Raw genomic sequence first — 13,873 nt, 5'->3', positions numbered from 1 at the left:
TAGAGTCAAAATTACTTTCAACTCCGGGGTGAGGGAATGCTCCCTTTGAATTGGATCTTGCAGCTCTCTTCTCACCAAACCAGTCACGTATTCAATTCCAGCACGGTCTGATCTGTACCGCTTGACAAGTTCAGCATCGTTGTACATTTCCAAAGCGTCCTTCCGGGCTCTAAAAGTGCGGAGGCGGGCTGGTCCGGCGGCCATGTTGATATGGGTCTGGGTCTGGATTTCACTATTAACTTTACTATTAAGTGTTTAGAAGTCCTCGCCAGCATTCTCAAGTTAATACCAAAGTTAAGAGTAGGTATTAGGCTAATAGTTGTTGAGGATACACCTTGAGTGTGAAGTTAATACCAAAGTCGAAAGTTAATACCAAGTTTAGTATTAATAGTTGTCGAGGATACGGGCACTGGAAGCTATAATCATTCCGCAGAGAACGAGAGACAAAATAAAACTCAGCTCATCACACTGAGCTGAAGCATACTGGCAAGAGCATTCTAATACCTTTCATTTAAATATAGTTTTAAAACAGGTGGTCGTTCAGACAACTCCTTACATAACGTTTCTTGTTCTGAGGTGCAACACGACCCCACTATCCCTGCCTAAGATTTTTGTAAGACAATATTTTCAATTTTTCATTTGAAATATAAGATAAGAAATGTAAGCACACACATGCGTCCAAACACTCCCCACAGATGCGACACTCTTGAACAATTTGTTCCGTAGAAGTGGCACCGTTCCATGGGATGCGTTCCTCTGCATGGTGATTTTAGTCAGCTGGCGAGCCGTTCCTCTCAGTGTGATTGTGGTGCTTCTTGGCACTCCTCAGTCTCTGTTATCACCAGTCAGCGACAGTTACTGTTCAGCGGGTGTTGAGAAATGCACCCGGAATGTACGTCACCTGTACGTCGCTGAACATTTGAGTTTGATCACGACGCTGTGTACTCGCCCGGTGCTCACAGAAACTCGCCACCACTCGGCTTTGCGCCTCTCTTGGCACGACTTCTGCTGCGGGAGTTGGTGCCCCGATGTGTCTGTCCCTCGTAGAAATGCCTTGTTTCGTATCTGGGCGGGACGTGGCTGCTGGCGTTGTGCTGGCGGTGCTGTGAGTGGCGGCTGTTGGTGTAGTTGTGTGCAGCATACCAGCCACTGTTTTGCTGGAAGGAGTCGTTGCTCCGCTGTGCCGGCCTCTCGAGGTGCCGAGGTGCGCCACGCAGCGAGTTAGAGGCGGATCTAACGGGCTGCTGGTGAGGCCTCGAGGTAAAGTTGGGAGGCTGAGTGACTTGGAGCGGCGCGGCGTATCTGAAGGTGTCGTGGCCACGGTACACCTCACGTTCCTTAACGGGGGCGCGGAGGTTACCAAGGTTGAAGCACACATGTCCTGGACAGGTGGACCGTGGCATCTTTTCTTTCTTCAGGATACCTTTAGGAGACTTCCCTTCAGTAGTGGTACTCATTTGTGCACAGCGAGCTGCTCCAACTGTTTGCTGGTGTCGTGTGTTGTGTTTCTTTACCGCGTCCTTTGCTGACCCTTTCTGTGGCTTCACTGTTCTCTCCTTTCGCCTGTCCAGCTCAGGACGAATGCTGGAGAGACGGAAGCCATACCTGAAGTAGTCGTAGCCACAGTACAGCTCACGATCCTTGACGAAAGTGTTCAGGTTCTGGAAGTTAAAGCGCACACATTTATGAGCGGTGCTGGCCGTCTTTCCTTTCTTGAGGATCCCTGTGAGATGTTGTGGCTCATTGATTTTGTTGGCTGAATCTGTTGCTTCCTCTGTTACTGTTTTCTGAGCCTGTGGCAGTTTGTTTACTGCTTCCTTTGTTGGCTCTTCCTGTGGCTCCACTGCTCTCTCCTTTAGGCTTTTCAGCTCAGGACGAATGCTGGAGAGAGGGAAGCCATACTTGCAGTAGTCGTAGGCACAGTACAGCTCACGAATTTTGACGAAAGTGTTCAGGTTTTGGAAGTTGAACCTGATAGTTTTCTTGACCGGGGTTTGAGATGCATCCCGCTGTTTGAAGCTGCTGATAAGGGGCATCTTTTCCGGTGGGCCGGTAACGGCCTTGCTCCTGCTGGAAGGAGCGTCCCCAGCCGTGCCTTGGTGCTCGGAGGGGAGCTCATCGTATACCTCCTTTATTTTCTCTCTTGACCATGTGCAGAGTAATTACGAGAGTGTGAACCCTCTTGCCATGGCTCTCCAATTGCGTGCAGTCTTTTTGTGCGACTGTTGTATCATCCACTGGCTTGTGGACCTTCTCTCTCTTCACCAAGTGGATTATGATGATGAGAGTTTGACGCCTCTTGCCAGTGGCCTCCTTTTCGCCCTTCCCCACCACCCCATCAGCATCCAGCAGGGTGTCGGAGGGGATCTCCTCCTCCACCACTGAGAGAGGCTGAGCAGCCTTCTTCAGGCAGACCAGGGCCTGTTGCCCTGCATCGGCCTGGGCACCCGCGTTTTCGGTTTCCTCGACGATGTCGTCAGGTTCCTCGGAGGGGCTGCGGCGTTTCCGCCTGGCGAAGAGCCAGCCGAAGCACCCGCAGCACCAAGACTTCTTCACTTGTTTTTGTTGAGTCATTTTAATGTAAATGAACAATCTTTAGCAGGAACGTGCAGGTCATCAACTCTGCCTCTTCTAGGATGGCTTCTCCTCGTCGTGTGCCGCCTTGGCTACACCGACCACTGGCGGGGACGCTCAAAGAAAAGGCTGAAAGTGTAACGCTGGGGCGATGGGACGTAATGCAGGTGACGAAATGTTGCTGGGAGTAGTGCGCCCATCCCACGCCCACGCCCTCATGCTCCTCCTGACACCCACACCAACCCACACAACCCACTCCCTCATCCCTGGCCGAATGATTGCTACCAGTATTACGCCCATGCCAACCCCGCACCCACGCCCTCATGCCACCCACACCAACCCACACAACCCACTCCCTCATCCCAGGCCGAATGATTGCTACCAGTATTACGCCCATGCCAACCCCGCACCCACGCCCTCATGCTCCTAGCTCCTTCTACTCACACCAACCCTCATAATTCATCCCCTCACCTTCACCTAAACCTGCCGGCGCCGCAACACACATCTCGTCACACCGAGAAGCCGCCGTGAGCTGGGACTGGCCGCATCGTGCCCACCTTACCCAATGAACCACTCGGCCGAAAATTCTTGCCACAAGCCCAGCAAGAACTTCGTATTATTAATCTTACAAGAATAATAACATGTCACACAAACATATTTCCCTTATATTGATTATTGGCAATGAAGGGAGGCGTACAAAATATTTACAGTTACAAATATTTAGCTGCTGCAACAATACGATTTCTCGGGTAGTTTTTTTCTTCTGAATTTTCTCAGATGACGCGTTCAGCGGCGTGAGGCTTTGTTAACTACTGGATCGTCCCGCCTTGCCCTCCAGGAGCCTTGGTGATGGATTTGTCTCTTGTTAGCATTGAACTACACACACACACACACACACACACACACACACACACACACACACACACACACACACACACACACACACACACACACTTAACACCACCTCTTACTGCCACCTGCTGACTCTCTCTCTCTCTCTCTCTCTCTCTCTCTCTCTCTCTCTCTCTCTCTCTCTCTCTCTCTCTCTCTCTCTCTCTCTCTCTCTCTCTCTCTCTCTCTCTCTCTCTCTCTCTCTCTCTCTCTCTCTCATCTTTTTTTGTCTAGTCTGCTTTTATTCCGCTCACCAATCTTCTAATTTACTCCTGCTTATGATCATTTTCTCCCAGTTTTAATTCTACGTTTTCATCTTTTTTTTTTCCTTTTTCATCTTCCACTCTTTTCTATTCATCGTTTTTTTCTCTCCAATTTTTTCCTTTTTCCTCTTTCCTTTTTTATTATGTTTTTTTCATTTTTTTTCTGACGGTCTTTGCAATACATTCTGCTCAAATTAAACTGTTTCCCATTGATTTTCCTTTTTTGATTCTCCTTTTTCTTTCTTCCTTTTCCTCTTCTACTTCCTTCCAGTCCTCACTCTCTTCTTCTTCCTCATTACCCTACTCCTAATTTTCCGTTTAATCTTGTTCTTTTTTTCTTCCTTTCATTTCTTTCTAAATTTTGCTTTTACACTTTTTCTCTCCCACGTCAACCTTCTCAATCTCCTCTTTCAATCACTTCCTCTTCCTCTTCTACTTCCTTCTTCTCCTAACTCGCCTCTTCTTCTTCGTCATTATCCTACGCCAACTTTGCTTTTTATCTCATATCTTTTTTTTCTTCCATCTCAATCTCCTCTTTTTCCTCATCTTTCAATCACTTCCTCTTCCTCTTCCTCTTCTACTTCCTTCTAATCCTCACACTCTTCTTCTTCCTCATTGTCTTATTCCTAATTTTGCTTCTTATCTTTTTTTTCTTTCCTCTTTTCTTTTTTAATGTTGCTTTTACATCTTTCCTCTCGCACGTCTGCCTTCTCAATCTCCTCTTTCTCCTCCTCTTTCAATCACTTCCTCTTCCTCTTCTACTTTCTTCCAGACCTCACGCTCTTCCTTCTCATTATCGTACTTCAAATTTTGCTTTGAATTTTTTTTTTCATCCCTTTCATTTTTTTTTATGTTGCTTTTACACATTTTTTTCTCGCACGTCAATCTTCTCAATCTCCTCTTTCTCCTCCTCTTTCAATCACTTCCTCTTCCTCTTTTTCTTCTACTTTCTTCCAGTCGTCACGCTCTTCTGCTACCTCATTATCTTACTTCAAATTTTGCTTTTAATCTTTTTTTTTTCCTGCCTACCCTCTCATTCTTAATTTGGCTCACATCTTTTCTCCCGCGCGGCCATTCTCCAACCCCTCTTTTACTTCCTCATTATCTCAATCTAAATTTTGTCATCCATTTTGTTTTCTTTCCTTTCATCTCTTCCTCTTCTCCTCCCCATCCGTGTTTTTACTTATCCTTCCTTTTATTTTGTTTTTTCAGCCTTATTCGTATATTTTTTTATCCTTCTTCTTTTCTGTTTGTATCGTCTGTTTTGTCTTTTTTGTCTTTCCATTTTATTGTTCTTGCCTTTCATCTTCCTCCTTCCTGTCATTTCACTTTTGTATATTATTTTTTTTACTTCTACTTCCTCGTTTTGCGTTTCTGCGTTTTTACATTCTCATAATATTAATCTTCCCAATTTCTACCCATTTAAATACTCTCTTTTGTTTCTCTTCTTTCCCATTCGTGTTTATTTTTTCCTCCTTTTTATTGTTTTCTTCCAACTTTTTCTATTTCTTTTCATATCCTCTTACTTTTTCATATATTCTAAGTCTTATTTCGCCTCTTATCCCTTCTCCCTACTCTGCCTTGCTTTAATTCTTCCATCGTCTTCCTCGTAACTTCCTTTTTGTATCCTCTAAGTTCTTTGAGTTATAATTCCTTGACATTTTTTCTTCCGCTTCCTTCTCCCGTTTTCTTGTTCATCCTTTTGTTTCCTTTTTGCAAGTCTTGTTTTTACTTCATCTAATATTTTTTCCTTTCTTTTTTTTCTTCGTCCTTCTTCTTTTCCTTCTTTTCTTCCTCTTATTCCTTCAAAACTCTCACTTACTCATACTTATTATTTCCATACTTCTCCTTCTCTTCTTTTTTTTCTGTTCACAAACTTTTCCTTCGAATTTGCATTCCGCTTTCATCATTTTCCTTCTATTTTCCCTCTTCTTTTGCAGTTGTGGTGGTAGTTGCGGTGAGGGGGGGAGGGGGGTTGTATGGTAGTTCTTGCGGTTGAAGTGCCTGCCATGATGGTGTTAATGGTAGTTATTCAAGTGGTGGGTGATTAGTAGTGGTGGTAGCGGCGGTGTTCGTTATAATGTTGTTGGGAGGTATGCTTATTTTGGGTCCAAGTGTACGGGTTTGATGTACCATGTTTCACTTACCATTCTTCCATTGTGTGTTTGTGTGTGTGTGTGTGTGTGTGTGTGTGTGTGTGTGTGTGTGTGTGTGTGTGTGTGTGTGTGTGTGTGTGTGTGTGTGTGTGTGTGTGTGTGTGTGTGTGTGTGTGTGTGTGTGTGTGTGTGTGTGTGTGTGTGTGTGTGTGTGTGTGTGTGTGTGTGTGTGTGTGTGTGTGTGTGTGTGTGTGTGTGTGTGTGTGTGTGTGTGTGTGTGTGTGTGTGTGTGTGTGTGTGTGTGTGTGTGTGTGTGTGTGTGTGTGTGTGTGTGTGTGTGTGTGTGTGTGTGTGTGTGTGTGTGTGTGTGTGTGTGTGTGTGTGTGTGTGTGTGTGTGTGTGTGTGTGTGTGTGTGTGTGTGTGTGTGTGTGTGTGTGTGTGTGTGTGTGTGTGTGTGTGTGTGTGTGTGTGTGTGTGTGTGTGTGTGTGTGTGTAAATTCACCGTGGACTGATCGCGTTTTCCTTTTAGTGTCACATTTTTGCACAGCTCTCCTCCGCCCCGCCCTTCTCGTGGCCTGACAGCCAATCACACAGCAGAGCCGCGTGTGGGATGCCAGGTTCCACTTCCCGTAAAATTCGTCAATTTTATCTGTGTTTTCCATGCATAAAAAGGTCGAAGATACATAAGTGTGAACTATGTGGACGTATTTTTTTATTATTTTTTCATTTGATTTTGTTCGACTTTGATTAAATCCAGTCAGTGAAGAATTAGAACGGCCAGACTGGTGTGTTGACATTGTTACTTGATGAGAGAGAGAGAGAGAGAGAGAGAGAGAGAGAGAGAGAGAGAGAGAGAGAGAGAGAGAGAGAGAGAGAGAGAGAGAGAGAGAGAGAGAGAGAGAGAGAGAGAGAGAGAGAGAGAGAGAGAGATAGATAGAGAGAGAGAGAGAGAGAGAGAGAGAGAGAGAGAGAGAGAGAGAGAGAGAGTGTTTTGTGGGAGCTATTTTCAGGTAGATGGAAACAATTTTGTTAGCAAAATTTCAATATTTTTATTTATTGATGAAGGAGTTATTGGCAAGTCGGAGAACAGATTTGTCACGATTCTTGGCATAACTGTGAAGACCATTATTAGCAAAACTTCTAGGGCTCCGGCACCTTCTGTGAGCTGCCTCAATCGTTGATAGCACGCGAACAGGCGTGACTGAACCAGGGAGTTTTGCCATGATAAATGAATAACGCGGAATGTGTGGCTCCATCCCGATCTCACCTCCGTCACGCTCTGGGCACGCGTCTCAGACCTGGAAGCTATAATCATTCCGCAGAGAATGAGAGACAAAATAAACTCAGGTCATCACACTGAGCTGAAGCATACAGGCAAGAGCATTTTAATACCTTTCATTTAAATATAGTTTTAAAACAGGTGGTCGTTCAGACAACTCCTTACATAACGTTTCTTGTTCTGAGGTGCAACACGACCCCGCTATCCCTACCTAAGGTTTTTTGTAAGACAATATTTTCAATTTTTTCATTTGAAATATAAGATAAGAAATGTAAGCACACACATGCGTCCAAACACTCCCCACAGATGCGACACTCTTGAACAATTTGTTCCGTAGAAGTGGCACCGTTCCATGGGATGCGTTCCTCTGCATGGTGATTTTAGTCAGCTGGCGAGCCGTTCCTCTCAGTGTGATTGTGGTGCTTCTTGGCACTCCTCAGTCTCTGTTATCACCAGTCAGCGACAGTTACTGTTCAGCGGGTGTTGAGAAATGCACCCGGAATGTACGTCACCTGTACGTCGCTGAACATTTGAGTTTGATCACGACGCTATGTACTCGCCCGGTGCTCACAGAAACTCGCCACCACTCGGCTTTGCACCTCTCTTGGCACGACCTCTGCTGCGGGAGTTGGTGCCCCGATGTGTCTGTCCCTCGTAGAAATGCCTTGTTTCGTATCTTGGCGGGACGTGGCTGCTGGCGTTGTGCTGGCGGTGCTGTGAGTGGCGGCTGTTGGTGTAGTTGTGTGCAGCATACCAGCCACTGTTTTGCTGGAAGGAGTCGTTGCTCCGCTGTGCCGGCCTCTCGAAGTGCCGAGGTGCGCCACGCAGCGAGTTAGAGGCGGATCTAACGGGCTGCTGGTAAGGCCTCGAGGTAAAGTTGGGAGGCTGAGTGACTTGGAGCGGCGCGGCGTATCTGAAGGTGTCGTGGCCACGGTACACCTCACGTTCCTTAACGGGGGCGCGGAGGTTACCAAGGTTGAAGGGCACATGTCTTGGACAGGTGGACCGTGGCATCTTTTCTTTCTTCAGGATACCTTTAGGAGACTTCCCTTCAGTAGTGGTACTCATTTGTGCACAGCGAGCTGCTCCAACTGTTTGCTGGTGTCGTGTGTTGTGTTTCTTTACCGCGTCCTTTGCTGACCCTTTCTGTGGCTTCACTGTTCTCTCCTTTCGCCTTTCCAGCTCAGGACGGATGCTGGAGAGAGGGAAGCCATACCTGAAGTAGTCGTAGCCACAGTACAGCTCACGATCCTTGACGAAAGTGTTCAGGTTCTGGAAGTTAAAGCGCACACATTTATGAGCGGTGCTGGCCGTCTTTCCTTTCTTGAGGATCCCTGTGAGATGTTGTGGCTCATTGATTTTGTTGGTTGAATCTGTTGCTTCCTCTGTAACTGTTTTCTGAGCCTGTGGCAGTTTGTTTACTGCTTCCTTTGCTGGCTCTTCCTGTGGCTCCACTGCTCTCTCCTTTAAGCTTTTCAGCTCAGGACGAATGCTGGAGTGAGGGAAGCCATATTTGAAGTAGTCGTAGGCACAGTACAGCTCACGAATTTTGACGAAAGTGTTCAGGTTTTGGAAGTTGAACCTGATCATTTTCTTGACCGGTGTTTGAGATGCGTCCCGCTGTTTGAAGCTGCTGATAAGGGGCATCTTTTCCGGTGGGCCGGTAACGGCCTTGCTCCTGCTGGAAGGAGCGTCCCCAGCCGTGCCTTGGTGCCCGGAGGGGAGCTCATCGTATACCTCCTTTATTTTCTCTCTCTTGACCATGTGCAGAGTAATTACGAGAGTTTGAACCCTCTTGCCATGGCTCTCCAATTGCGTGCAGTCTTTTTGTGCGACTGTTGTATCATCCACTGGCTTGTGGACCTTCTCTCTCTTCACCAAGTGGATTGTGATGATGAGAGTCTGACGCCTCCTGCCAGTGGCCTCCTTTTCGCCCTTCCCCACCACCCCATCAGCATCCAGCAGGGTGTCGGAGGGGATCTCCTCCTCCACCACTGAGAGAGGCTGAGCAGCCTTCTTCAGGCAGACCAGGGCCTGTTGCCCTGCATCGGCCTGGGCACCCGCGTTTTCGGTTTCCTCGACGATGTCGTCAGGTTCCTCGGAGGGCTGCGGCTTCCGCCTGGCGAAGAGCCAGCCGAAGCACCCACAGCACCAAGACTTCTTCACTTGTTTTTGCTGAGTCATTTTAATGTAAATGAACAATCTTTAGCAGGAACGTGCAGGTCATCAACGTTGTCCTCTTCTGGGATGGCTTCTCCTCGTCGTGTTCCGCCTTGGCTACACCGACCACTGGCGGGGACGCTCAAAGAAAAGGCTGAGAGTGTAACGCTGGGGCGATGGGACGTAATGCAGGTGACGAAATGTTGCTGGGAGTAGTGCGCCCATCCCACGCCCACGCCCTCATGCTCCTCCTGACACCCACACTAACCCACACAACCCACTCCCTCTTCCCTGGCCGAATGATTGCTACCAGTATTACGCCCATTCCAACCCCGCACCCACGCCCTCATGCCACCCACACCAACCCACACAACCCACTCCCTCATCCCTGGCCGAATGATTGCTACCAGTATTACGCCCATTCCAACCCCGCACCCAGGCCCTCATGCCACCAACACCAACCCACACAACCCACTCCCTCATCCCTGGCCGAATGATTGCAACAAGTATTACGCCCATGCCAGCCCCGCACCCACGCCCTCATGCTCCTAGCTCCTTCTACTCACACCAAGCCTCATAATTCATCCCCTCACCTTCACCTAAACCTGCCGGCGCCGCAACACACATCTCATCACACCGAGAAGCCGCCGTGAGCCGGGACTGGCCGCATCGTGCCCACCTTACCCAATGAACCACTCGGCCGAAAAATCTTGCCACAAGCCCAGCAAGAACTTCGTATTATTAATCTTACAAGAATAATAACATGTCACACAAATATATTTCCTTTATATTGATTATTGGCAATGAAGGGAGGCGTACAAAATATTTACAGTTACAAATATTTAGCTGCTGCAACAATACGATTTCTTGGGTAGTTTTTTTCTTCTGAATTTTCACAGATGACGCGTTCAGCGGCGTGAGGCTTTGTTAACTACTGGATCGTCCCGCCTTGCCCTCCAGGAGCCTTGGTGATGGATTTGTCTCTTGTTAGCATTGAACTACAAATACACACACACACACACACACACACACACACACACACACACACACACACACACACACACACACACACTTAACACCACCTCTTACTGCCACCTGCTCTCTCTCTCTCTCTCTCTCTCTCTCTCTCTCTCTCTCTCTCTCTATATGTCAAAAGCTATTTGCAACCCACTGACAAAACACCGGGAAACAGTAACGTTGAACATTTGTGCGTGCGAGTAAACATTGCAAAAGTCAATTTAAATATATCTGTCACCTACAGACCTCCCGGGCAATCACTCGATGACGACCTTGAAATGTACAGCGTCTTAAGGCAGTCACTTAATAACAGCGACTCACTGATACTAGGAGACTTTAACCTCCCCCATATCGACTGGGCGACACTGTCAGGTACAGAAGGCGAGTCACATAGAATGATCGAATTTCTAGAAGAAAATTATCTAAGCCAAATGGTTTCTGAGCCAACTCGACAAAATAATATACTCGACCTTGTTATAACGACCCAAGATAACCTAGTCAGTAGTGTCACGGTAGGAGAACACCTCGGTTCTTGCGATCATAAATTAGTGCGCGTCGACATTAAAGCTCAATCATCAGTGACTGAAAATAAAGTAAAGGTGCCCAATTTCAAAAGAGCTAACTTCGTAGAAATCCGACAAAAACTAACTGAAATACAACTATCAGATGACGGCAACGTAGAGGAAGCCTGGCTAAGCCTTAAAAATCACTTACTCACTCAGCAGAACACATTCGTACCCTTGTGCGAGAAGCGAATTAACACTAATAAAAGCCCACCGTGGTTTAATAGCGAAATTAAACAATCAGTCAATGAGAAAAAAATGTTTTACAGGTTAAAGAAAGAACAAAGCACGCCCGAGAACATTAGACTTTATAATGATGCCAGGCGACGAGTAAAAAGACTAGTAGGTCAGGCAAAGCGTAGATATGAAGAAAATATTGCAGCCAACTGTAAAATAACCCGAAATCTTTCTTCAGTTACATAAACAACAGAAAGGCGATCAAAAGTGGTATTGGACCTTTAACAAACAGCGACGGTGCACTAGTGACTGACAGCCAACACATTGCAAACCTCTTAAACAATTACTTTTCCTCGGTGTTTAATACTAACAGTCTTCCTCTCGCTACCACCAACACCAGTACTATTGTAAATCTCGAGCATGCATTGCCTAATTTTGAAATAACAACCGATGAAGTCCTTAAGGCTCTCCATTTACTTAAAACAAATAAAAGTCCTGGACCTGACAAAGTATATCCAACTCTGCTGAAAGAAACGAAGAGCGAAATACTCTCCTCCCTCACAACCGTATTCAATATGTCCTTGCGACAAGGCATCGTCCCTTCAGATTGGAAAAAGGCTAACGTGACACCGATTTTCAAGAAAGGAGACAAAAAAGTACCAGGTAATTACAGGCCCATTAGTCTAACTTCGGTTGTAGGTAAGCTACTTGAGGGCATAATTATAGACAAAATTGTGAGTTACCTTGAAAGCCACTCATTGATTGGGGACTCACAACATGGCTTCCGAAACAAAAGATCCTGCCTATCAAACCTATTAACCTTTTATAACGACCTCTTCACTGTTTATGACGTAACCAAATCAGTGGACGTAGTCTATCTTGATTTCCAGAAAGCGTTTGATAAAGTCCCGCATCATAAATTACTTTACAAATTAAAGGAAATAGGTATTGACGGTCAAGTAAACCAATGGATCGCGAATTGGTTGAGCAACAGACAACAAAGAGTAGTGATTGACGGATTTAACTCAGAGTGGGCGCCTGTCACTAGTGGCGTCCCTCAGGGCTCGGTTCTTGGCCCAGTGCTCTTCATTATTTACATCAACGACGTGGATGTTGGACTCAATAACCGCATTAGTAAATTTGCAGACGACACAAAGATTGGTAACTCGGTTCTCACTGACGAAGACAGGCAAAGCCTCCAAGAGGATTTGCACAAAATTTCAGCTTGGTCGGATAGATGGGAGATACCCTTTAACGTAGACAAGTGCCAGGTCCTTCAAGTTGGAACGAGGAATAAGAAGTTCGAATACGAAATGCGCGGCGTTAAACTCAAAAGCGTTCAATGCGTCAAAGACTTGGGGGTCAAAATCGCGTCAAGCCTCAAATTCTCACAGCAATGCATCGATGCAGCAAATAAAGCGAACAGAATGTTGGGCTTCATTAAAAGAAACTTTGTATTCAAGAACAAAGATGTAATACTCCCGCTCTACAACAGTTTAGTCAGACCCCACTTGGAATATGCGGTACAGTTTTGGTCCCCCCACCATGCAAAGGATATTGCTAAATTAGATGGTGTTCAGTGTCGGGCAACGAAAATGATCCCTTCCTTGCGCAACAAATCCTACGAAGAAAGGCTTTCTACCCTTATTATGTTCTCTCTTGAGAAACGTCGCCTCCGAGGAAAACTGATCGAATGTTTTAAAATACTTAATGGTTTCACGAATGTAGACAGATCAACATTGTTTATGATCGATGACAGTCTGCGCACGAGGAACAATGGCGTAAAACTCAGATGTAGACAAGTAAATTCAGACTGCACAAAATTTTTCTTCACCAACGTTGTAGTGCGAGAATGGAATAAGCTTCCACCATCAGTGGTCCAGTGTAACACGATTGACTCAACTTAATATCAACTAGAGTAGAAGTGCAACGTTTTGGAGTCTGATTAATGTAAAATCACTTAGGTTTAAGGACAGACCACCAAGTCTGGACCATGGGGTCTGTGTGGTCTGATTTTCTATGTAAATCTATGTAAATCTCTCTCTCTCTCTCTCTCTCTCTCTCTCTCTCTCTCTCTCTCTCTCTCTCTCTCTCTCTCTCTCTCTCTCTCTCTCTCTCTCTCTCTCTCTCTCTCTCTCTCACACACACATTTTTAAGTTCTTTCACTCTCATCTTTTTACGTTGTTTCCTTTCTTACTTATTCTTTTAAATAATCTCGTGTAATGAGAATCTAGGGCTCGTTTTCATTTTTTTTCATTAATTTTGTTCTGCTTTTATTTTTATTTTCGTTTTTAACATAAGAGTTTTACCTGAGAATCCCTCCCCTCCAATCCCCACCATTCCTCTACCCCCTTCCCCAGTCCCCCTTATCTAATTCCACTACTCTCCTCCCTACCTGCCTTACCCATCACCTCCCCTCCCTTTCCTCCCCACCTTCCCACCCACCAAGTTCTTCTCCCTCCATCTTTCCCCCCTTCTCCCCTTTCCAATTATAAAAAAAAATTCTATAATCTCAATTCTTACCTTCATATATTTTCTCTTACATGTTGCTAGTTTGTGAGAACCTCAAGTCATGTTCTAACTTCGTTTTAGTTTAACATTATTTTCTTTTTCTCTTTTCCGTCATGTGTTTCTAAACAATTTGCTGAGTCATTACTTGTTGTTTTACCTTCGTCTCTCTCTCTCTCTCTCTCTCTCTCTCTCTCTCTCTCTCTCTCTCTCTCTCTCTCTCTCTCTCTCTCTCTCTCTCTCTCTCTCTCTCTTTACTTGTTTGTCTTTTTCCATCCAGTTATATCAATGCATCCATCCATATCATACCTGTTTTGTTGCCTCTGTTTTTCCTTTATCATTTT

The 13,873-nt window shown here is 45.8% G+C and overlaps 1 protein-coding gene across 3 annotated transcripts; it reads right to left on the bottom strand.

The window, feature by feature from the left end:
• Positions 1-631: 631 nt before the first annotated feature.
• LOC126997057 (uncharacterized) lies at positions 632-8,982 on the bottom strand. Of its 3 annotated transcripts, none has more exons than XM_050858095.1 (2): positions 8,842-8,982; positions 632-2,126 (listed from the first exon to the last, which is right to left on the bottom strand). In XM_050858095.1, the coding sequence occupies exons 1-2, from the start codon at positions 8,866-8,868 to the stop codon at positions 957-959; spliced, it is 1,197 nt and encodes a 398-aa protein (XP_050714052.1). In that variant the 5' UTR covers positions 8,869-8,982; the 3' UTR covers positions 632-956. The 3 variants fall into 3 exon arrangements, with proteins under 3 accessions (XP_050714052.1, XP_050714054.1, XP_050714053.1); XM_050858097.1 differs by having other exon boundaries at positions 632-988; positions 7,704-8,868; XM_050858096.1 differs by having other exon boundaries at positions 632-1,971; positions 8,687-8,868.
• Between the last annotated feature and the right edge of the window lie 4,891 nt (positions 8,983-13,873).

This window comes from Eriocheir sinensis, chromosome 11, assembly GCF_024679095.1.
Source record: "Eriocheir sinensis breed Jianghai 21 chromosome 11, ASM2467909v1, whole genome shotgun sequence".
Lineage (NCBI taxonomy): Eukaryota > Metazoa > Arthropoda > Malacostraca > Decapoda > Varunidae > Eriocheir > Eriocheir sinensis.
The sequence above is the reverse complement of the archived record's forward strand: the minus strand, read 5'-3'. Positions and strand labels throughout refer to the sequence as shown.

What these genes read in the sequence shown, in the direction of transcription:
- LOC126997057 (XM_050858095.1), bottom strand. Translation starts at nt 8,868, where the DNA reads ATGGTCAAGAGAGAGAAAATAAAGGAG. An exon ending in AGAGAGAGAAAATAAAGGAG is followed by an intron (nt 2,127 to 8,841) that starts GTATACGATGAG and finishes AAAATAAAGGAG; the next exon opens with GTATACGATGAGCTCCCCTC.